The sequence below is a fragment of the Brachycentrus maculatus genome, unplaced genomic scaffold (genome assembly GCF_059751285.1).
Source record: "Brachycentrus maculatus isolate JH-2025_06_01 unplaced genomic scaffold, ASM5975128v1 h1tg000227l, whole genome shotgun sequence".
Lineage (NCBI taxonomy): Eukaryota > Metazoa > Arthropoda > Insecta > Trichoptera > Brachycentridae > Brachycentrus > Brachycentrus maculatus.
Genome location: NW_028280978.1, coordinates 746,187 through 773,640, shown reverse-complemented (window position 1 = coordinate 773,640; position 27,454 = coordinate 746,187). Strand labels below are relative to the sequence as shown.

General features: G+C 30.6%; 1 protein-coding gene across 1 annotated transcript in view; it reads left to right on the top strand.

Annotated features, from left to right (window-relative positions):
- The first annotated feature begins 255 nt into the window (after positions 1-255).
- The window catches only part of dpy (fibrillin-like protein dumpy), a 155,738-nt gene continuing 128,539 nt past the window's right edge, over positions 256-27,454 (top strand). Inside the window, exons 1-2 of the mRNA XM_088264473.1 lie at positions 256-537; positions 983-1,038. Coding sequence (XP_088120599.1) covers positions 988-1,038 — 51 coding nt within the window. The 5' untranslated portion in view covers positions 256-537; positions 983-987. The remainder of the gene's footprint in view (positions 538-982; positions 1,039-27,454) is intronic.

Sequence of the window (27,454 nt, the reverse complement as noted above, 5' to 3'; positions counted from 1 at the left end):
ACGATTCTTTCATATTGGAAAAAAAACTCTACTCTCCAACATAAATATCCATCTACGTTTCCCGCCTCCTACGCGGCCTGGGCGGTTTGTACCGAAGCCACCGAGTAAAAGTGTCCGTTCGATACCTTGGAGATGCCGGGGAAACCGGTAGGCAGTTGGCTCGAAGGCCTTCGGGGCGTCGAGAAAGAGACTCGCTTACAAAGTGCAGGTTCGCGGGTCGCGTCTAGGCTGTCTCGAAGCAATTTCGTAGCGGTCAGTCGCGTTGAAGCGGTCGTGCGAAGAACACGCTCTCTAGTCAGGCCCGAGAGTAGCCGTACACAAGTTGGCCGGAGTGAAGTTATGCAATTATAGTTAGTGACAGAAAGTTTCAGTGCTCGGGAATATAATGGTACACCCGCGCGGTTGTTGAGTGTCCAGTTGTTCCAGGGCGCCCTGCGGGGTTGTGCTCCTTTGCCGTGGATTATTGTGAACAAATGAAAATAGTTTTGTGAATGTGCGGTTACAGAGTCTCCGTTCTATGTGGCGGGTGACAAGAAGGTACTTTCTTGCATATTAATCGTAATTATCCCAAGAAACAGATGTTTTTGAGGCAATTTACTAATCGCTTCCGAATGCGGTCTTTTTGAATCGCGCTCGTTTTGTGAATAATTCATCGAATGAACACATTTGTGAAAATAGTTTTCGTAACAGAAAATTTTCATAATTGTCTCAATTTGTCACTTAAATCAATAACGTTAATTTCTTATTGGATTCTTGTGCAAATTTCGGCATCGAAACATTTTTTTGTTTGAGCGTTTCGTGTGTTCCGTTTTTTAGGGTTCGAAACGGGCCGTGAACTTTCCATTAGTCTTCTACTCTTTCATTAGTGTAAACACTTTCTTGGACCGTTAATAATGGAACTAACACAATGTTTATTACTGCTAACAAAAAAAACCTTGTGAATTCACAATTGAATTAACGAGACCTTTTCTTTCTGTTTCAGCAAAAATGAGAATAATTTTGCCGCTTGTCGTGTGGCTAGCGCTAACCACTTCATATGTAAGTAAAATTATATTTATTTTAAAACTAAATTTATTGCAGACATTCATCGCTAGTCGTTTTACAATAATACTCGTTTATTTGACCGCTAGATTTGAAAAGCCGATCCAACCTGTTGCTGATGTCATTCTATTAATAAAACATTAGCAAGTAAGAAAATCGTACAAACCATTTCAACATTACAAAAGAGTTGCATTTGGAAATACACTTTTTTTTTAACACATATACTGTTAGGAAAATAAATAGAAATTATGCATATATTTATTAATAATTTTACAGAAAAAAACATCGTGCATTTAAGTAGTAAAACAGTATTTTTTTAAACCAGTAATAACTTAATATTTTCAAACATTACCGTCAAGGCTGAGAAAAATCGTTTTCTAATCGGTGAGAAAATAATGATGAAACTTCATTGATGGAGTTTTTTAACAATATAATTATTTTTCTGATTATTTCTATTAAGACTTCACATTTGAGTATTTTTTAGTTTTTCTTATATTCGTGTATAAAAAGGTGGCCTTCAAGTGACTAGCAGTTTCCGGCCTGTTTAGTCCAGGTGATATTTAGTGAATGCCTCGAGTTTAAGTCCGTATTATGGTGCATTATCTTTTATCAGCAAGAAAAAACATTTAATAATATGGCAAACCAAAAAAATCGTTTTAATAATTTATTAAAGTTTTAAAAGTAAGTTATTAAAGTAAAGTTAATAAAGTATAACGAATAATATAATCGGACTAATTCAAAATAATTTTAGCGGAACATTAGTTTATTTATTAGACGCAATTTTTTGTTTAAACTAACTGTAAATTATATAACATAAAAAAATATTATTAAAGAATTTGGTAAAAGATAAGAATATAAAAATAAATATATACACTATAATACATATCAATAAAAAAATAGATAATTTCATTAATTTTTACGTAAAAATAACATTATAAATAATTTATTTTATTGGTATTTAATTTTTAGAATTGAATATTCTGTCATTATTTAAAAAAATCATATTTGGACTTGTTTTTATAAAATAAATAAATTGTAGAAATATTTCTTTTACATTATGAAAATACAAACTTAATATAATATAAAGGCGTACAATTCTTTTTGTCTAAAGTTTATTTGATTATTCATATTAATGTTTAATTTATAAAAAGCAACAAATAATATTTATAAATAAAATAAAACGTGCATTTTAAACGAATTAAATATTTTTGAATATTTTTGAAACCTTGATATTTCGATTATTTCCAATCGGAAAACTTTAATCATGACAAGAATATTTTTGGATGAGATTATCTCTAAATAATTTCAATGATTAAAGAAAACACTTGTTTTTTACCACTTTTATTAGAAGTAAAACTTTTGAAACATGTAGTCTATAATAAAACTCAAGTGGTAAAAAACAAGTGTTTTCTTTAATCATTGTAACATGTCTTACCACAAAGTTAATGCCGAAACAGTAAATAAAATAATTTCAATATTCAAATAAATTGTAATAAAGTTAATGCATCTTTAAATTTTACGTTAGACCTTTTTTATAAATTCGTATAAGTTAATGGATCCACTATATTTTTTTATGAAAACTTATAGCTAATTAAGTATTTAAAATTATTATAATCACTTGTTTGTAGTGAACAGGTTTCTGATATCTCCATCAAGTATTTAGGTGGTAGACGTATTTCTTGGGTCGAAATGAGAGCGTCGTATTTCTCATCATATTTTGCAATTAGAAAGCAAATGTGGGAATCAGTGTGAGGTGCCTTCGGTGTGATTAAAGTGCTACTCAGAAACAGTGAGATGATTCCATTGTCAGACACTAACAGACAAATTTTGACTCTCACTAAACTTTGCCTTTCTGAAATAAACGAAGAAAAAATTAGTAGGGACCCCGTATTATTTAGATTTTTTTAAATGACGTTAAAATGAAAGGTATTTTCATTGAAACGTTAATCAAGATATAAAAGAATTATTTATTATTTAGATTTTTAAATGGCGTAATGAAAGGTATTTTCATTCAAACGTGAATCAAGATATGAAATAATTATTAAAAATATATTTATGTTTACTGTTCATATTTTTATAAATACACATTCACATATCGCTCACTCCTTTCAAGAACGCCATAAATCAAAAAAACTTGATTTTTCAGGATAACGTTTTTAAAGTGAAAAAATTTAATACAATGTATAAAAATTAAATACTAAGCCACTTATTGAACTTTTACTATGCAACTGATCTTTTTAGGTAAAGCCTGAAGGTTTTTTCTCCATTTGAAAAATATTAAGTATATTCAAAAAAGTAATTAAACAATTACCCTTTCTTTAAAATGCAAAAACAACACTTTCTGCCCTGTAGCGGGTAAATGTTAAGTTAAAAATATGCCTCTTTTCATGGGATATAGTACATTTTCTGGGCATTTCGAAGATATGCACAACTGAAAATTGACGATTTTCGATTTATGACGTTCTTGAAAGGAGTGAGCGATATCTTTGTCTATGTATCATATTCGTAATTAGCATGTATTCATTTTTACATATTTACAGCTGTTTTTTAGTACATAGCCTTAAAACCTTTATTACGTGATTAATTATCACATTTCATGAGAATTTCCTTATAATTTTTCAATTTCTTTGGGATAATGTAGAACAACTCTCTTATAATAATTTTATACTGCTTTAGTCATAACTAAAAAACAAAGTAAAGTACCTATACTAGTATACAATATATAAGAAATCTTATTTTTCTCTTCATTTTCATATAGGTAGTTGACATTAACATGAATTGTTCTGTAAATTCTCCAATGTGCTATATAACACATAATTTATAATATTTGATAAAATAATCTCCAATATAAATCGTCTTTGTCTTACATTTGGAAGAGTTATCGAATCTTCTCTAAAATTTCAAATTATTCACATATAGCTCACTCCTTTCAAGAACGTCATAAATCAAAAATCGACAATTTTAAGTTATGCATACTTTCGGAATGCCCAAAAAATGTACTATATCCCAGCAAAAACGGCATATTTTTAACTTAATATTTACCAGCTACAGGGCAGAAAGTGTTGTTTTTCTATTTTGAAAAAAAGGCATTGTTTAACTATTTTTTGAAATAAACTTAATATTTTTCAAATGGAGAAAAAACCTCCAAGTTTTACCTAAAAAGATCTGTTGCACAGTAAAAAGTTCAATAAGTGGCTTGATATTTATTTTTAATACATTATATTATATTTTTAAACTTTAAAAACGTCCTCCTGAAAAATCAAGTTTTTTGATTTATGACGTTCTTGAAAGGAGTGGGCGATATGTGGGAATAACGCCCCGATTACGACTCATCATGTCAATGCCTGTAATATATTAACTTATTATTATTTAATCCTCAATAGCGCAAAGCGCACTGCATCTAATAAAATCAGTGTTAAATTGATCGTCAATTACTTAAAGGCAAGGTTAGTCCTGAGTTATGGATACTAGTCCAGAGTGATATCAAATCAATGTTAGAAGTAAAACTCACAAACATTTAAATTAACACACCTAGGAATCCAACCTGGGACCTTCAGCAACAGTAGCCAAACGCTTTAACCACTACACTCGGTTTAGTAAACAATTTCCTTAAAATTTAATAAGGAGTATTTGTATTTACTGATTTGCGTTTAATTTGTAAAACTCCATTTTAATTAAGGTATTAGTTGCTAAATCCAACACAGATTTTTTGAGTCTACCAAGTTGTATTTTATTGTTAATAAACACATAAAAATTAATATTTTAACAATTGTTTCGCCTAGTTGTGGCATTTTCAAACGAATGTTGAAAACGCCTAGGTACCAAATAACTAGGTACAAATATAAATAATTAATTAAGCGATATTTTATTAATTTTCATTGATAAATAATGGTATTTTCATTTAAAAACGTTTATTTGTTATTTGTAATAATAAAATAACAGTCGGTGTATTATGCACACCGTGAACAGTTTTAAGATTTATTTGTTGCCTACAAAGGATGAAGACTAGCGGTAAAGAACGAAACCTCGTTTTGCGTAGGAGCCGAAAACAAAGACACGGTAGCTGAAATGTATTAAAGCACAGTGGTTGTATTATCCACTTTGTAAGTACTTAAGATTTTTGCCTACAGCCTTGACTAAATGTAAATGTGGATAAAAACCACAACTAAAGTAGGTACACGAATAAATAGGATTGAATTATAAGGTAGCATTAATTTTCTTATGTTAAAAACATTCATGTAGCTATGCATATGTCGCGGGCCTATAATTTTATGCATTCACCGTCATGTTAAGCGTTAATAATGGTGAATTAAATATTTTTATTTCACATTAAACGATGATTTCAAAATTTAAAAAAAATATATTATACAGACCTGAATGATGGAAGTTTAACTTCTGAAACATGTAGTCTATAATAAAACTCAAGTGGTAAAAGACGAAGTGTTTTCTTTAATCATTGTAAAAAAAAATCAAATTTTTTGTGATAGAGGTTACGTTGTAAAATAAAGTTTTGATTTTAATTATTGATGTATCTATATGGTAAACGCGAGGAAGCTATTGCAATAAGAATATGGATATGGCCATTTATGGAGCTTACTTTATGTCATTAACTGGTTATATTTGACCCTTATCTTCACTTAACGGTACATAGGGCACTACACCACATCGATATAGTTTTATTATAATTATTAGTAGGTATTTGAAAAATTTAATTATATAAAGACAAAATGTTAATAGTACTGCGCTTCAGGTACCTGTCTAAACAGTCAGGTATTATGTAAATATTTGACTGTAAAAATCACATAAATTTATTTTGACTATCCTGGAAATCAAACCCGGGACCTCCAAAACGGTAGCTAAACACTCTAACTAGTACTGTTATATACAGTAGTTATATACTGCGAAATATTTTAACATACGTTCATATATTTAAATTCTTTATCACTGTTGAGATATCTGTTAAAACCTTGAGAAAAACGCCTTGTGGTATTAAATTTAGTCTTTGTTGTACATATTTGTGAAGAAATACACTTCAAAAATTCGTTAAATTTCAATTAATTAATAGATTGACAACTTTTGAGAATCCTCATTTACTCTCATTCAAAGCCTTCTGTGCAAAAAGGGTGCATTTAAATGCAGCAGAGTTATATAGATCCTAAATTAAATAACCAGTTACTATATGAAATTATTCAAATGAAAATACTTAATATTTGTTTTTGATTCAATCGTTAATTGAAGAAGAGGTCTAGTGGAAAATATCAAATCACAGCAGTAAGCAGTTGAAAATGTGGATGATTTAATATAAACAATAATTGAAACCTTGCCACCTATGATGATCTACGATCTGTTTGGTTATTTTTGATTTGTGAACATAGCAAGGAGTGATTCACGAGAAGTTCCCTGCGGTTTCGGTTCAGAAATAATAATTTTCTTGGCTTGACTTCCAGTAGATCATTACAACATTCCCAATTAATAACCACCAAAAAGTAACTTGGATCATTCATGGTAGCGAGTCTTTTAATTAAATATACAACATGTAATAAGAAAAACGTGACGAGTGAAATTACTTATTTAACAGTGATATTTATAATATATTATTAGATTAAAACCAATATTTTTAGCTTTTCCACTTTATTTTTTTTTGACCAGCGACCGGGTTTCGTCGTTACCGACATCATCAGACCAGTCTGATGATGTCGGTAACGACGAAACCCGGTCGCTGGTCAAATAAGAATAAAGTAGAAAAGCTAAAAATATTGGTTTTAATCTAATAATATATTAAAATGCAATTCCATCACGAAGTGTCAGTGGATAATAAAAATCTATTAAAAAGTGATATTTATAACAGGTAAAAATTAAATGCAAACAAAAAAATATTTTTTAATGATTTTTTACCGGTTCAAATGTTAGGTTATTATTATTATTATTGTTATTATACCGCACGTACTAAGATATATAACTAAAATCATCAATATATGATAAAAAAAATATCGAATGAGGGTTAAAACCCTTTTTTATAGAAAAAAAATTTTACGGACACCTTTCAAACCATTTTCAAATAATCAGCGATGTGTGTAAATCAAAATGATTAAGATTGCCACGTCCCTATTTTTTCTGAATTTTTTTTTACATTATAAATAAAGTGCAATTATTGCTACATTTACATAGTATTTCCATATTCTTCTTCATCTTTGTTGAGATGTCAAAATGTAAAAACAACTTTTTAATGAAGAAACCCTAAAAATACACCTAAACATATTGTGAAATTATTACTTTTTGACTATAAATTGACCATCGATTGCATAATATGTATAATTACATGTGAATTAGAAATATTGATTGTAAATGCTATTTATTAATTTGATAATATAATGAATGAATGTATATCATTGAATATTTATTACTTTTTTAAAGGTGAGACATTAAAATGATGAATGAATCCGAGTGCTGTTGAAACATTTTAAATCGGAGCGCCCGTTTCTTTATTACGAATTTAAAACCCGTATTTTTTCATGATGTATCGAACGCATTAAAGGTTCGGCTCTTATAAATAACCATCCCCGTTATGCTCGTAAGGTTTCGCTAACGGCTTCGCGTTTAAAATACCTGTCCTTGATCCCGAAATCGGATCCTTGCAGATGCAAACGGATGATTAATATCCCCGGAATATTGCGGTCGAGTGGTTGTCGGCGCCGAGACGTTATTACCGTGACTCAGTTTGGTTCCGGGAGAGGCTAATCACACCAACACTGGTCTGCACAAATAAGGAGTCTAGCGTCACACTCTTTACAAGTAGTGAATGCGGTTCTATGGGAGTGTGGGAGGAAAGACCTCGATTTAATATTCGTATTAAAATATCGAATTTGCAGGTCTTGATATGTTGTCATTACTGATCTGGATAGCGTAGGATGAAGTTAGGTACTAGAAAACAAGAGTACAAAGAGTTTTAATTATCTATTGCTCGTAATTAATTACGGAACAATCCTTAACACATCTGCGTCACGGTGACTTTTAAAATTCAGGTTAATTGAACATTTATTTATGAAAAACATGGTTTGTTAGATACAACATTTTGAGTATGTCCAGATACTCGTACATCTATACATCAAGAAGTTTCTACTCAGTAAAAAAGCTTCTTTTCATCTCACCAATAGATGTCTCTAGTGAAGTTCTAGTGATTCAAGAGCAATGTCTCAGAATTGGTTAATATATATAGAACTTCCAAGAATTTGAGTAGTGTGGTTGTCAATCATGGGTAAAATTGGTGAATGTTACACGTGTGTAAAGTGATCACTTAACCAAGCTTATAACGGTTGTAAGCCCTGTAAATGCCCAGACTTTCATATTCTTCTTCATCTGCGTTGACATGTTTCTTAGCATCACATTTGTACGAATTTGGTCCGCCTCTATAGCGTATGGGTGAACACATTTGGCTACCGTGCTAGAGGTCCCGGGTTCAATTTTTAAGGAACAAATATAAGTGTTTTTTTAGTCCATTATTTATTCGATATTGAGATTTAAGTTTTGAACTGACATTTCTTGGAGAAACTGTATTTTATAGAATAAAATAAAACTAAATAATTTTTTCCACAAAAATTTTATTTGACCAGCGACCAGGTTTCATCGTAACCGAAATCATCAGACTGGTGACACCCATTCTGATGATGTCGGATACGATGAAACCCGGTCGTTAGTCAAATAAAATTTATGTGAAAAAAATATATAAAGTTATTATTTTATTATACATTTGATATTTGCCTCGACTGGCACTTGAAGTACAACACTGATCACCTTGATTTCATATTATAAACGTTCAAATTAACATTGCGTTTATTTTATAATTTTATTAACACCATTGGATGCTGATAAAATGATTTTCGTCTTTAAATTCTTGGAAATTCCAAATATATGGTTCTATTTCGAAACATTTTGCTTAAATCACTATAATTTCACTTGAGACATCTATTGATGAGACATCTATTCTCCTTCATCTATGTTGAGATGTAAAAAATAATATGAAAAATACCTTCTAAAATTGCAGATAATCCAGATTTGTGAAACAGTATTTGGACACACTCAAAATGTTGTTATTTTTTGACATCTCATCAAAGATGAAGAAGAATATGGAAGTCTGGGCATTTACGGGGCTGACGACCGTCATAGGCTGGTTTAAGTGATCAATTTACACACGTGTAACATTCACCAATTCTACCCATTATTGACAACCACACTACTCAATTTCTTGGAAGTTCTATATATATATGAACCAATTTAGAAACCTTGTTCTTGAATCACTAGAACTTCACTAGAGACATCTATTGGTGAGATGTAAAGAAGCTTTTTTTATTGAGCAGAAACTCTTATATTAGTATGTGAGATCCGAATCCTGGATTATATTCATACTAATATAAGAGTTTCTGCTTAATAAAAAAAGCTTCTTTACATCTCACCAATAGATGTATCTAGTGAAGTTCTAGTGATTCAAGAACAAGGTTTCTAAATTGGTTCATATATATATAGAACTTCCAAGAAATTGAGTAGTGTGGTTGTCAATAATGGGTAGAATTGGTGAATGTTACACGTGTGTAAAGTGATCACTTAAACCAGCCTATTACGGTCGTCAGCCCCGTAATGCCCAGACCTTCATATTCTTCTTCATCTTTGATGAGATGTCAAAAAATAATATGAAAATAACTCCTGCAATTGGAGATAATCCAGATTTGGTGAACAAGTATTTGGACACACTCAAAATGTTGTTAAATGGGATGTCTCTATAAAGCATTGATGTGTAACACATTCTACGGAATGATTGTGAGGAAGAGCGATATCGTTTACAAGATTAGCTAATATCGGCATCCGTAAATGGAAGATGCTATTGCGATACTCAGTCGGAGAAACAATTTGTTTTGAAAGTGACGCAATAATAATTTACAGTGCATAATATAATTGATGGGCACATTATAAACAACGGTTAATACTAACATCTGCTCATTCCCATGGCGCTATTTCTGTACATAGATACGATCAAAATTAGTGAGAGGAGCGAGAAAAATAATAATTTAATAGTATATTAAGTGGGTAGCAATAACTAATTGTCCAGTCGCTATGTACCTACATTTGAAATTGTATTAGTTAAATTAAATAATTTAACTAACTAACTAACTAACCATCACGCCGCTTCTCCGCAGGGGTAGGCAGAGAGAATCGAACGCCAAACCACTCGGTCTTTGCAAACATTCTTTGCCTCTTCTACATTCATGCATCTCCTCATACATACCCGACGATTATTACGACTCCTGACCCGGCCGCTTTCAAGTATTTGACATACCTGATTGTGCCAAGTTTTCCTCGGTCGTCCTCTACTTCTTTTTCTAACTACATTCGCCTCATAAATTTGTTTAACCGTTCTTTCTTCACTCATACGCTCCACAAGTCCAAACCATCTCAACACACCTTTCTTAATTTTATCGATAATGCTTATCTCAGCCTTACATTCTTTCCTTATTTTATCATTCGAACATCTATCAAAATAATTTAAATCATGCAATTTTGACGTTAGTAGTCTAGATCCAGTTTTTTGGGACCTAACCTAACCTAACCTTTTTTCACTCTAATATTTATTTAATGTTACCCTGGACTGGTACCTGAAGTGGAGGGCTGATCACCTTTCCTTCATGCGTGAACTAACGATTGCGAAAACACTGCGTTTATATGATGCAGGGCTCTATGCACCATTGGGGTGCAGATAAGGGTTTGAACCTAACCTAACCTAACCCCTTACCTAAATTATGTCTATTTTTATTTTAGATTAAAAACTTATTTTTATCAAACCTGTTAGAAATATAATTATCTACAATTTTATTTCAATCATAAATTTTAAATGTTTTTTTTTAATATATCAATATTTTTTCAACCTTAATCTTCATAAAGAGTGGTGAAATTTAAGTACAAAGTTATTCTTTTAATAGTTTTTTACGAGTAAATGTGGAAAACAGACGATTTTTTAAAAAAAAAATCGCACTTAAAAATTTAGTTATTGTCTGCGATTTTCAGACCACAATTGAAAATAAGTTTCATATACGAAGGCTTCTAACGCAACAAGTCCTAAATATCTCTATTAAGACTTATAATTACCATCCTAAAAAATTCAAAAACTAATAAATCGTGTCGGGTAATTGTCTCGTGGTTGGTGTTGCGGACTCTTGAGTCAGAGTTTCTGGGTTCCAACCCACTCTACCACGATTTGATACCTATTTTTAATAATGCTTAGATTCATATAAATAGTATGATATTGAAGTGATTTGTATATTATAAAAGCCTTGTTTCAAAGCATTTATGATAAAGTAAAATAACACTCTCCTAATTATTATGAATGATAAGGAGATTGTTCAAAATTGTGATATTTTTGTTGATAATAAAAACAGCGAGTGTTTTTGCCTAGAATTTTCACTCATGAATTACAATAAATTACAGTAACTTTAAACATAAACAGTAAATCCAATCACTAAACTTAAAAAGTTGAAGCCTGATTTGGGTCATGATAAGAGGTGTTGTATAAGCCGTAGCTAGATTTCAGAGTCACTTGGACGTTAGGTAATTAAAAAAATAATAAAATTAAAATAATAAATATATAAATGTTTTTTTAAATGAAATAAAAATAAAAAGTAAAAATGGTACGTATTTTTTAAATTTAATTTAGTTTTATAGCGACTGGACTTTAGTTACAACACGTGAAAAGCACGGAACAGTTGTGTTTGGCACAATGAGAGTTTCTTAACTAAAGGTGGATATCATTAATTACCCACACGCAGAAAAAGGCTACAGAACAATGCAGACGTAGCGGCAAGAACGCCGTCAGAGGCGACATCCATCGTGTGCTAGGAAATGCATCGCACCGATGCGAAAGGGGATATGAAGGCAATGACCAATACTCATATCTACAGTGGACGGCCATAACTGTGTAACTGCAAAAGAGGGACTTTCAAAGAAAACTTAATGAAATCGGAAAATTCCACTTTGAGATTAGTTATTAAGCTCTATATTTTGAATGTGGAAAGCATTAACTTTGTGGATCATATTGATATATTATTTTGAGAAATAAAAAGACTTTGTGTTTTGATCCACTCACATTTTTACTAACCAACTAGTTTTGGCAACAACCTGTTGCCCTCTTCAGGGTTTAATTTTTGACATTTAATTTATGACAATTATGACAGTCATAAATTGAACCCTGAAGAGGGCAACAGGTTGTTGCAACCGAAACTAGTTGGTTAATAAATGTGAGTGGATCAAAACACAAAGTCTTTTTATTTCTCAAAATAATATATTAAGCTTTATTTTACCAAATAGACTTAAAATATATGTGATCACAAATAAAATACTTCAAATAATGTTTAAAACGACTCACAGCAACACCAAACCAATTTTAACAGAGAAATTCATCATTACAATACACGAGGACATAATCAAATACATGTGGGGTCAACAAACTTTACTTAATTTGGATTGAGGTCCTTGCAATATATTGCCCATACCCAAATAAACGAACTGCCTGACATATAAAAAATAGAACCCATTAAGGGATTCAAAATAAATGAACTAAAATAATACTTTAAGGAAAGATATTGGTGTACGTGATTAGTTATATTTTCTCTTTTATTCTTTAAACATGCTCCTTTTTTTTTTTTAAAAAAGAGAAATATATGTGTTTTTATTATTTACACAAATATTTCTATTTCATACTATTTCTGTAAGCGGCTCATTATTAGAAATAGGTATCAAATTGTGGTGTAGTGGGTTCGAACCAAAAAAAATTCTGAATAAAGAGTCCGCGACACTAACCACGGGACCACAACCCGACTTACCTTATGTTTTTTTATATGCCTATTTACTGTACCTTTTATTGCTTTATATTTTCCATTCTGCCCTGTGTTTTCTCGCTTGTTACATTCTTATATATTTTTCAGTATTGTTAATCTTAATACTATGTTCCAAAATGAGAAATGGAAATTACTCATCAGGAATATTATATATGTGACTTATGTATGTAATATGTTAAATAAATAAATGTGCATATACGTATATACGTAACTCTTACATTACTGTAACTAACAATCATTTAGTTTATGACAAATAACACAAGCTTTCGTATTGTTTTTTGAGACATATATGCTTACTGATGGAGGAGATATTTTCTCTGACTTATCCGAAAATGACCAAAATTGCAGTTATGCCCGTATGTCCGCCCATCCGCGACGCGTGATATGTAATATCCGATTGTGTCAAGCGTCGAAGCCTCGGAGTCCAGGCGAGTTTCTCCGAAATACAAACACATTTCGAATCAATTATGGAACTTCCATTCATAACGCCATCCGCGTCGGGTTGGATATTCCCGGCACGCCGACTCTTCACTTTTCGGTATTGTTATTTCTTCTTTGCGTTACGCCGGCGGCATAATAATGCGGAGGCATAATATATACATACACAAAATGTCGCTTATTCCCTTCCTAGTACACTTTACGCACTTCGCGCTGTTCGTGCAGAATGACTAATGTCTAGAAAATTGTCATCCTATGCTCATCTCGCACATTGACTCGGAACGTATATCGGAGCGAATTACTGGAACGTATATCGCTCACTCCTTTCAACAACGTCATGTATCGAAAAACTTGATTTTTCAGGAGATCGTTTTTAAAGTTTTAAAATATAATGAAATGTATTAAAAATAAATATCAAGACACTTATTGAACTTTTTACTGTGCAACAGATCTTTTTAGGTAAAACCTGAAGGTTTTTTCTCCATTTAAAAAATATTTAGTACATTTTAAAAAATTATTAAACAATACCTTTTCATAAAAATGCAAAAACAGCACTTTCGGGATCTGTAGGGGGTAAATGTTAAGTTAAAAATACGCCTCTTTTGCTCGGATATAGTACATTTTCTGGGCATTTCGAAAACATGCACAACTGAAAATTGACGATTTTTGATTATGACGTTGATGAAAGGAGTGAGCGATATGTGAAATTTTGTACTTGGAACGGCACAAGTTTTTGTTTCGTAACACTTGTCAAGATGTATAACTTGATATTACTGATCTGTTAAATTCCCATAAATTATATTTATTAAATAAAATTTAAACAAAACGTCAAAACGCACCGCCAGGTGTTGCTAATACATTTTAACCTGATAAAATACCCGCTTTACTAAATCCAATCACTGTGATATTGTCTCTGCACAAACAATGATAGACCGTGTTCAATTGCTCAATTTCCTATATCCGGTATTTACACTGTAAGTCCATACTCCGCCAGTTGCGGCGAATTTTAAAATGTTCGTAGATTTTTTTATTCTTCATATATATGTCTTCATACATATATACGAACCATAAAATCTAATTACTGCAGCCAGTTACGTGAGAAAATTTAATGGTTTACTATGCCCAAATAATTGGTAGTAAAACTGGTATGAAACTCAATGTAATAAATTAAAAATATGAATCAAAACACATAGTCAAAAATTAAAGGAATACTCACTTACACAGAGTTCATTCCACCGGAGACCACGAGAGAGGTCACATATCGGTTCGCGCCCCCTATTTTTTTAAAAAATGTATATTGGATTTTTTTTGTGTTTTAGAATATTAACAGAAAAAAACATTTTTTTTATAATTTGTTTTAACTCCTTACCTTTCGATTACTCTTTTCTTTTCAAGACCATGTAATTATTTCGAAGAAATACTGTAACTTATTTTTTGTATGCAAAAAATGTGTTTTAAGAAAAAAATCAATTACGTATAATGTTGCCTGGATTTAGAGACAATTAACGAATGCTAGGTAGGCCTCAAGTCATACACAGTCTCATTTATCACATGAAAATCATTCCACGGTATCAAATAGTAATTGAATTTTACAAATTAACACATAAATAATTCATTTGGTTTAAAATAGCATCACTTTTTTTTACATGAAATAACCACTTTGAACAGCCATCTTATAAACAAGTGTTACCTAGTCCTGTGAGCTAAGTCTAAAATATATGAAATACCCATTTTTTGCTTAAAACAATTTGCTTATAATTCAGAAAATGGAACTAAATCGGTTAAATAATGGTACCTATGATAACTAAAATGAATAGTAGCGATCTACCTATATGTAACTTTATTTTAATGGAAAGATTTTTTTCTGCAAAATATTTGATTATCCACTTTATTTTGAACACCGCGATGATGTAAGATATAGCATACGTGTATAAGACTTTTTTGTTTGTATTATTGATCTTCAAATGGTTTCATTGACATCCGAATACGTTCTTATAATATGTAACTTTTTTAGCGTTTAAATATATTTTTATTAAAACTGACCTTCAGTGAATGAGCACTTCATCGCTCGTCCAGGAAGCTTTGTTAGATACACATCCAATCGTCATACCATATAACACGTTTGCAATAAGAAGCAAATGATATAAAAGCTTTTCGGATCTAAGTACACTCATCAAGGAAACGACATGCTAATGACTATTGTACCTGGCTGAAATTTTGCAAAGATGAGTTGTGATAGATCGAGCCATTAAAATATTATTTTAAATTAAAGGAAAATTGAAACCTTTTTGCGTGTGTAACCGAAGAGGGTATTGACCTACCATTAGATACGGGCGTTTCTTATTATTATCGTACTCTTTTAATGAGTCACAAATAATAAATACGAGTATTCATTGATTTACTATTAAATAATAAATACACCTAAATATTATGTTTTGAACCACGTGTGATAGAATAACATGTGAATATTTTAATATTAAGTTTGTATTTTTCCAATTCGCAATCATTTTTATATTTTCAAATATTGTTCATTCATCTGTGTTTTTTTCTGACATTCTGAAGTTTTTTCAATACTGTAAGAACAACTATGATGATATCGTACTTTGGCACATTAAAAATAATTATTCAGTAGATGTAAATAGGTCAGATTCAAAGAAATATGTAAAAAAAAGATGCGCAAATATATTAAATACATGTATTTGAAGTAAAAATATACTGTCATGAATTTGTTTGCTCATTATATCGAAAAAATAACTGTATTTGAATAAAAATATCTTGCATTTTGATATATTATTTCCATTATGTTACTATTTTTTCAAAATTACAATTTATAAAAAAAACAGACTACAATTACAAAGAAAATTATTCTGTAAAAAAAGCGAAAATCGTTTTATAAACTCACTAAATAATGTTTTAATAGCAAATTTGATATATGTACATTGTTAAAACATATCGCTCACTCCTTTTAAGAACGTCATAAATCAAAAAACTTGATTTTTCAGGAGAACGTTTTTAAAGTTTAAAAATATAATACAATGTTTTAAAAATAAATATCAAGCCACTTATTGAACTTTTTACTCCGCAACAGATCTTTTTAGGTAAAATCTGAAGGTTTTTTCTCCGTTTGCAAAATATAAAGTATATTTAAAAAATTATTAAACAACACCTTTTCTTCAAAATGCAAAAACAACACTTTCTGCCCTGTAGCGGGTAAATATTAAGTTAAAAATATGATGCTTTTGCTGGGATATAGTACATTTTCTGGGCATTCCTAAAAATGCTCAACTGAAAATTGACGATTTTTGATTTATGACGTTCTTGAAAGGAGTGAGCGATATATGGTGTAGTTTTTACCATTAGTATTTTAACTGTATATTATATCTATGTTCCGAAATGATTAAAATTATGTTTTTATACATGTTTTAATTTTTTTTAAATTAAAATAATACTTATTATACTAATTAAATATGCGGTAAAAGTTGTCATTGTTCACTTTTGAATACAGTATTTTACTACATAAAATAATAACAATTACATTATTAAGACATGGTTTTCAAGATATCATTATTCGTACCGCATATGCATATTTTGCACTTATACCCTTCTGATAAACCTAATGAATGCATGCCGTTTGAATAAATTCAACAGTATTGCTCATACTTTCTAACGAAACCGCGATATTAATAATTTAATAATTTAATTCATCGAGCGTTTGTTTAAAAGGAAAATGTCTTTTGGAATAGGTGGTTATATTTTTATATCATGTTCTGAGGAAGCATGCCAACGGATATCCGTAACAAATACGATATATTTTATTATATGTACCTATCTTGTATGGTAATTTATTAGTCATATATAGCAAGATTGCTCATCGTCGATAGTGTAATTTTAATTATTAGGAAGTATCGATGTCTCAATTCAAATTGAAACGTCGAAATGACGTGCAATGGTAGCATATCCATTATGTTACTATGGGCATCCGTAACGTATGAAAGGTTTAACATAGAAAAGCGTTAATTACATTTCTTGATTGCTATTCAGCAAAAAATAAATATTTATCATTGACATTCTGACTTAACTAATCAACAACCCGTTTCAAAATGCCAAATTCGTTAGAAACAAAAGTCTACAAGTAAAGTTTACACTTTTAGTAAAGTAAAGTTTAAAGTATGTAGTCAACAGATTAACTTTTCACGATTCTAGCCTAGGGTCAGAATGCAAAACAAACGACTAATATTTTTTTCTTTAATTATTTAAACAATCAAAACGTCTATGCCCCAATGCAATTAATTTACTTATGCACGAATAGAAGGACATAAAAACATTTAAAAAAACATGTGGAATACACTGCTTTCCAATGAAAATATTTTAATATTATTGCTATAATTATCTTAAAAAAGAGCAGAGGAAATCCGAGAAAAACTTTTCACGATCAGGTATGCCAAATACTTGAAAGTGGTCAGGTTAGGAGTCGTAACAATCGGCGAGTATGTATGAGGAGATGCATGAACGTGGAAGAGGCGAAGAATGTTTGCAAAGACAGAGTGGTGTGGCGTTCTATTCTCTCTGCCTACCCCTGCGGGGAAGCGGCGTGATGGTTAGTTAGTTAGTTAGTTATAATTAACTATTTTATTACAGTATTCTTGTATTACATCCGGGCCTGGTTTACAAAAAGCATGTAAAATGATTTCGTTAAAAGACTCATTTAACTTAAAAAACAAGATCGTGAAATGATTATTTATAATTGTATTATTAAAAATATGGACAATGTATTTAATCATAAGAACAAGATATGAAAACCAAATCAATAATTCTAATATAATGGCTACATGATCTTGTTATTTTGCTATAATGCGGTTTTGAAAGTTTCTTGAATTTGCTCACAAAAAACAAATAATGGCTATTCGTTACCTACTCAATTTATCTCAACGATTGCACGTTTGGTGTACGAGTACATACGCAGTTTATGCATAAATTACACATGTTTGCGTTTAATTTTTGTCGCATGAGATCACAATTATTGAAGGCCGAATATCATCGTTATAAGTGCATATTGATATATCCAATGATGACATTATCATTGATGATATGTGCTTAATATATCTTTTACTGTTGCCATAATTTTTTTGACCTTTATTTAGAATTATTAACATCAGCAGATATCGTCACATAATCAATACGATATATAAATTTACATAATATGTGGGCTGGTACTACTCAAAAAATACTCAATACTATTTTTATACTGCTCTTATTATTAGTCATAAAACTGTTCTTTAATTATCAGTATTTTTTTTCTTAAAGTAAATGCTTCAGTACACAAAAAAGTGTTATCACACACCCTAACTGATAATTCCCTTGCAAGTTTCATTAAAAAACATTCTACAACATTTTGAGTGTGTCCAAATACTTGTTGGATTATCTCCAATTACAGGAGTTATTTTTATATTGTTTTTTTGACATCTCATCAAAGATAAAGAAGAATATGGAATGCCCAGACTTCCATATTCTTCTTCATCTTTGATGAGATGTCAAAAAATAATAAAAAACATTCTAATTCTATACCTTCCTTACTGGCAATGGTGCATTATGCTGCACTGGCCGATATGCATAAATATGGTTTTAATACATTAAATTGCAACGTTGTTCGTCATAATTCTCTTTAAAAACAAAACACTAAGCAAATAATCAAATCTTACACATTTTCCCTTTATTTACATCGTATTATCCATGACAAAAATGGTAACTTGATTAAACTCAAGAAGTATACGTATAAACGTTTATTTCATGATTTGTAGACCAAAAGTAGGTCTCGCCGATGCAATATATCTTAGTTTTGTGATTGTATGAAATGCCTTTAATATTGTTATTACAGTTCAATTTTGCTTTTCTGTTATAATATAGGTATAAGCTCGTGGCGGCGTCCAATGAAAGCCTTTTAAAGGCGAAGGTATCCGATATGTATTAGTCACAAAACGCTGGGCAGTTTTCTCGCAACAGGAGCGTTGCGGAACAAGGGGATAGAAGAGAGGGGGAGACGATAGACAACCGGACCTAAAGCCTTCACGGTCAGACGTATAAAAGAAACATCAACAGCCTCGCACTTTGTAAAAAATACCTATTCAACAAGATTTTTCATAAACTACGCAATATTATTGCCCGGGCGATTTCTACAAAGTTGTCGTATTTTATGAGTAGATTATGTCTATTTTTAGGTCTGATCTGATTTGCACGATTTCGTGTTCTCGCAAGTATTAAGGCACTTGTTAAAAATATGCTTTCAATAGAACTAGGATTTCTTTTATACGCGAAGGTTAAGGCTCGCTTTTAATGAACGCCTTAATTTCACTGCGTTTTCTCTCGGCTGGACTCCTATATGCCGTCAATGTACAGCAGGCGTTGGCAACCTTCTGGGGGTTACAAGGATTCAAAAGTTAGTTAAAATGTTTTGAAATCAATTTATTCCAACATATAAGTAATAAATAATAATGAAATATCACTCTTATTTTTAACATTGATTTTTTACCATTAATATTCGGGAAATATATGTATTCTTCATGAAAATATCTTGATCTATTGTATTAAACACTAATAATATTCATTTTTGATAGATTTTGATTTGTGAACTCAAAAATTGTTAAATGTTTTATCATTTTCTTGGATATTCAAATACTTGAAAATGGTCAGGTCAGGAGTCAAAATAATCGAGGTGTATGCACGAATGTGGAAGAGGCGAAGATTGTTTGCAAAGACAGATTGGTGTGGCGTCCTATTATCTCTGCCTTATGGTTAGTTTGTTTTTTAGTCTTTAAAATCATAATCTTCTTCTTCTAACCCTTATCCGCACCCAATGGTGCATAGGGCACTGCATCGTATTGACGCAGTGGTATCTTGATCGTTAACACATGAAGGATAGGTGATCACTTCAGGAAGCAGTCTAGAGTATTATCGAATAAATATTAGAGTAAAAAAAACACTAAAATTTGTTTGACTCCCCCTGGGAATCGTACCCGGGGCCTACGGTACGGTAGCCGAGCGTGCTGACCATTGGACAAAATCAGTCATGTGTAAGCACTTACAATTTAAGAAAATGCATTTTTTCAGATCTCAAATTTCGAATGAATTTGGTAAAGTGAAAAAAATATCAAAGGTGTACTTCACGGGCCGCGAGTTCCTCGTGCCTAGTAAAAAGTATGGCGTGGGTAGACTCGGTTGAGACCGGGTGACGTCACGACCAACAGTTGTGCAACGCACCTCAATGTCAACTTGTTCTGCCATCGGTAAACCACACTCACTAACCTTATAAGAATATTCGAAAGTTCTCGTACGGACGCGAGCACACACGGGCATTCCTTCGGGGGTATGTGTGAGAGTTCGTGCAGAAAAATAATTTTAAATAACGGATCTCGGCTTAAAATTATTTGCTGGAACCGCGCTTTAACCTTTCGGTTGATTGATCCCTGCCGGTCCATTCAATCAATCACATATTATATATCTTTGCGTTATCTCACCGTTGTTCGCTTAGAACTACTCTTATTGCTACTAGCGTCTGCACGTTGTAAGTGCTGTTAGCAAATTACATAAATTACCTACAACACTGTTACCAACACATAATTAACTGTACGGTTAGACTTCGATATTCGTTTGATTCTCTTTTCGTACAACAAAATTGGCCATTTGTTCGATTATTTGTCATTTTTTTTCACAGAACCGCTCTACGAATAGCCCAGTAGATACAACGTTTTAGTGGCCGATCAAAATACATATTATCAACTCGTTATTGAAAAAAATACCCATTTTATAAATGTTTTTGTATGTTTTAAAGCATATTACTTTATATAATGAAATAAAAATACTTTTATATTTTTTTCCACATTTATTTCATTTCACCAGTGACCGGATTTCATCGTTTCCGACATTATCAAACTGGTGTCGATGTGTTATATGATATTTAAGTTTTGTACTGTGATTTTTTGGCGGAACTGCATTTTGTATAATAAAATAACTAGTAAGTATATGGTTTTTTTTTCCATATTTTCTTTATTTGACCAGTTACCGGATTTCATCGTTACAGACATCATCAGACTGGTGCCTGATTGTGTCGGTAACGACGAAAACCGGTCACTGGTCAAACTAAATAAATGTGGAAAAAACTACATACTTATGTAGTTTATATAAAATGCAGTTCCACCAAGAAATCACAGTACGAAATTTAAATCTCATATAATATTACATAGGTTTTTAAGAATGAAAACCCGAGTATCTTCCATACAATAATATGCCCCCTTTTCTCCGTTTTTAACTCATTCAGTCATCTTTCTACGAAAAAAAATAATTTCTGTAAAATTTTAATGTTATAATTTTTTTCTAAAGTTTGAAGTAAATTACCCCAATATTTGTCCATATATCGTTATTACATAAAGTAGGAACTTGAATATGAATATATATATATATATATATATATATATATATATATATATATATATATATATATATATATATATATATATATATATATATATATATATATATATATATATATATATATGTATATATATATATAAATATCAAAGGCATAGCTGTTCGAGATTTTTTGTTGCTGGCCAATTTAGCAACTTGGTTTTTAAAACGTAATCGGGCGTAATATTGTTGTTCGATCAAGTTAGTGTTACGATTAGACGACTGCGAGATGACAGAAACACGGCTTGTTTGGAAGATGACAACATAAATGCTCATCCAATCGCTCTATCGTCTCCCGCTGTAACTGGCTGTAACAAGTTGTTAATTCCTCAGATGTAATGAGTTGCGTTTGTCTCAGACCAGTCCAGATAAATGGGTTTGACTAGCCAAGACAGCGATATTATATAATTATTATGAATATAAATGTGGAGTTAAATGCTTTCCTATATATAGCGTGTGGTCATATAATACATCAGTGCCTACTTATGGTTGCCAACTTCTTTCAAGTTACGTTTTGATGTGATTTATATATATATATATGTATATATATATATATATATATATATATATATATATATATATATATATATATATATATATATATATATATATATATATATATATATATATATATATATATATATATATATATATATATATATATATATATATATATACATATATACATATATTTATTGTTATTATGTTATTATTACAATTTAGTTTGTTTATAAGAGTCAGATCAGATCTTTTTAATATTATGTTTTCTGTTGAAATCAAATATTTGTAGTAACACTTTTACTCTAATTTTATTTCTGATAACATCTGTTGTATTCTTGCCAGTGCCTTTTACTAGAACCTAAAATATGATGTATACACACAGGCCATGCCTTTGTGGGATCTTTTTTTGTATTATATATATTTTTGGTACTTGTTTTTGTATTTTATTGTAAAATGCAAAAGAATTTAAAATAAATAAAAAATAAATACATAAAAAAAAACTAAAAAAAATATAAATTCGGTCTTGCTTCATTTAAAAAAATCGTTTGCATACCTTGACATATAATATTTTAGTTGTTTTTTTCTATGCCGAGTATATTAAACCTGACAAGCATAACTACGGATATACCATAAAAATATAATTTAAGATCCGAAATGCATGCTCGTATAGCAATAGAATTCTAATGAATGACCTCAACAAAGGTATAATAAATAACCTATTTAAATTGTCTGGCGGTATATTTTCAAAATACACGTTGACGATTAAATTGATGATATATTACGGATTTATTCATATTTTGCAACTGATAAAACCAATTAGTGAACCGGTTCCAGGGGGGAATCACATTCAGCTATTAATTAATCCGACTACCGCGTAAGTTTATTTATTAATTTTTCAATTTTAAAATATGTAATTAAACAAATGGATCGCCTTAATGTGAAGCTTTATATTTTTTAACAATTATACGGTCAAAAGTTTTCATAACTAATTTTTTAATAACTTCAAATAATTTTCATTGCACGTCTCGTCAAATAAGATAAAATTATATAGCAACGAATTTATATGGAAAATTTCTCTCAGAATTTTTTTTTGTATCGTAATTCATACGAATTGAAATGCGATAAATGTAAATTTAAACTAATTTAAATGCAAAGAATTGCATGACTTTTTTTATTGTTTGAATCAAGAGTATATGAATGGTTAAACTAATAATGCAACCAAAATATCCAACGGAAATATTGATATTTTTAGTATATAAATATAAATGAAATTATTGATTGTAATTATGGGTGAAACAAAATGTTTTAAAATGAATTTAAATGTTATCCCAGCAGGTATATACATATAACTGAGTAATATATTTTTTATTAATACGGTGAAATTTATGTTAACGTGTAAAATATTACATTGTTTTTTTAAAAAATCGTTCCTTTGAACAGATTAAATGAAGTTCCACTTAGATGTTAAATTTCCCATTGTTTTTTGTTTAAACTTTCTCCGACCTACTAGAGGTGGCCTTGTATTACAAAAAACAATACAAAAACTATTTATGTAGGCACTTCGTTCATTTCGTGTTGAAGATGAAACATCTTTTTCAAGAGAAAGGTTAATTTAAGAAATAATCCATTTGAGGAAGATAAACAGAAAAACTGTTGAAAATTCGAGATCGTCAAGAATGATGTGCTTAATTTATGTTTGTGTCTCCGAGTTTCCATATTACTTTTTTTATATTAGAAAATCAGTAACTATTATAATGTCTTCAAAGAATCTCTTTGATAATTTGAATGATAATTGAATTGCAATTCCAGTAGTGATCATGTCTTTAAGAACAGTGTCCGTCGATGGTTGCTTCTCGTTGGACGGGACAAGGTAGAAAGTGAATTAATTAAAGTCCAGGTGTAATTATTTTATTGTAAAGCCTTGTTACTGTAAATTGTTATTTTATATAATCTAATAATTAAAAAAAAAAACAAATATTAATATAATGAAATAAATGTATTAACATGTAAGTATTTCGGCTCAACTCAGGCCATGCCTAAAGAGCCTTGATACATAAAGTTTTTAAAAAATGTATGTATCTAAGAAATAAATATATAAAAATAAATTACATTTCATTTTTATTTAAATATTTAAAAATAATTATTTTGGTTTCTGATTATTCCACAGAATATGCTTAATAATAATATCCTTAAACATAGATTCCGTTCATTGACATTGTCAGGGGTGTGCATTCCATATAGGTACGAAATCAGTACCTAACCAGCCTTATTTGCGTTCCATGTAGGTACTCATGCAGTGCTTAATTGAAGTACATATAATTTTGAGGCGAGGGGCTAAAAAAAGGTGTACAATTTTTTTTTAAGTAGCGGGTGGTTTCATGATGACAAAATATCCCAACGAAGTTTTTTGTTTTTGTTTTTGGAGGTCTTCTTCGAAAGAGTTCGTGATAAGAATCCTAACACTCTCCTCCTACCTCAACGGGCAAGGTTTTTTTCCTACGAAAGATCCATCGTTTGATTAATCCATGTGGTCCATTGATGTAGATCTTCTAAGTTGCCAGATCTAAAGCAATCAAACTGTCTTCCCTGATTAAAAACTGCATACCGCAATTTTAACGCAGAACTCATCTTTCATTCTAAGATCACAACTTCACACTGAACAAATATTTACATCTCACCAATAGATGTCTCTAGTGAAGTTCTAGTGATTCAAGAACAAGGTTTCTAAATTGGTTCATATATAAAGAACTTCCAAGAATTTGAGTAGTGTGGTTGTCAATAATGGGTAGAATTGGTGAATGTTACACGTGTGTAAAGTGATCACTTAAACCAGCCTATGACGGTCGTCAGCCCCGTAAATGCCCAGACTTCCATATTCTTCTTCATCATTGATGAGATGTCAAAAAATAACAAATATGATGTTTTATTTTTTTCTAAAGATTTTGTTATATTTTTTCATTGTTCACTTAAGCTTTGAAATATTTGCACCCAAATAAGATTCGTCCGGTCAAAAAATCCTTATACTTAGTAATTTTGCCAAAATGTCAACATGTTTAACTCAGTAATACTATATGTATATTAAATGTTTATTGGGCATTAAAAAAAAACACGAATATATTTTATGGACGTTAAAATAACAATTTCTGGGAAAAAAATATGTTTTATAAACAAAATTAAAAAAAATGGTTTTCCATGTTAATAAACTAGAGTGAAAGGCAGACAAAACTTCTAAGTAATTTAGTATATAATTTCTAAGGAATCATGCCTAATCCCCAAGGAAAAAAAAGTTGCATAACCATAATAAGATCTGTTGTATAATATTTAGGTATGGACTTTTATATATATTATTATTTATTTTACCGTTCATTTTAAACTGCCTTATAAAAACTACTGTCTGAAATGTGTACTTGTTAAAGTATGGTACAAAAAAATCTAGAATACATGCATAGTAAGAATTTCATTCGGTTCGTAGAGATCTCCGAAAGGCCCGTGTACGCTAGTTATATCGTATATAGTATAACACTTATGTAAGATGTAAAAACGTTTTTTGTAAGCCTTTGCAAATGTATTTTTACCGTTACTTAAACGCCGGATTCATTATGAACCTAGGTAGGCATTAGAATAGACGATAATCGTTTGCGTTAGAGTTATTTTCTTGTTATTTTCTTACGTGACTCGAAGTTGTACGATGGGATATGTGCGTATTAATAATACAATACAGTTACAAGCCTTTTCTTGATTGATTTTGTCCAACCTATTACTACATAATGTATCGGTTTTGATTTTTAAAAATATAGAGAATTAATAAATAAATTAACTATAGACCTCACAATGTTATAGACGGTCTAGGCATCGATAATACAAGGAACTTAATATTTTATCATTAGTTTGAAAGGATTTTTAAATACCAACAATGTGTACGCAATAACTGTGTAACGTAGTTTGTGTAGTTTGCAACAATGGTTTGTGTAACAAAACGCGTATAATATGTGTAAACACATGAAAGTGAAAATAAAATTGTATCTACTTCGATTTATTGAAAGAATATTTTTTCATGTTAAGGTTTAATACGTTACTGTAATGTTTTGATGCAGCGTTTTCGCAAATTATGCATACAATCTTTTTCAATGGAAATAATTCGATAAATCCATACTACATAATCATTAATTTAACAAATTTATGAGGCGAATGTTAGCGGGAAAAGAAGCAGAGGAAGACCGAGAAAAACATGGCACGATCAGGTATGCCAAATACTTCAAAGTGGTCAGGTTAGGAGTCGTAACAATCGGCGGGTATGTATGAGGAGATGCATGAACGTGGAAGAGGCGAAGAATGTTTGCAAGGACAGAGTGGTGTGGCGCTCTATTCTCTCTGCCTACCCCTGCGGGGAAGCGGCGTGATGGTTAGTTAGTTAGTTAGTTTTTAACATTTTAACCGCTTAAGGACCACTCCCAAATATACTTGTGTGAAAATTAATAAACTTCATGTTTTTTAAATAATTTTTGCTCATGACTGTTTTTTTGCCCATGACATCAGCTGTTTTGTTACTGATGAATCCATCTATAGATAAAAGATACCTAACTACTGATAATTTCTACACATCTCAGTAATCTTGATTGAACACATTATAGACCCTAAAGTTAACTGATAATAAACCTAAAAGGCTTTCCTAGAACTCTTTAAAAAATTAAGAAGAAAAAATGTTTTTGAACAAATACATATTTTGATGTTGTCTTTTAATTATATGCTTATAAGGCTTTATTTATGCATTATGATGAATGATAATCAACATTTTTATAGACATTTATTTTATATATTCACCCACACTTTACACCACTGCATCAATTTTTAGTCCCATTTGTGCCGAAAATCGCTTTTATGACGAATATACTATATATAGACGGTTTCAAATATCAATAACTCATTTTAATTCAACATGATAAAATCAATTTTAATTCATTGACGTACCTTAACTATTGTAGTTAGAGAATATATTACATTGTTCTATACCTGCTAGGCATTGACCATACATATAGGGAACCTGTCATTGCATCAATTTTTAGTCCCATTTGTGCCTAAAATCGCGTTTATGACGAATATACTATATATGGACGGTTTAAAATATCAATAACTCA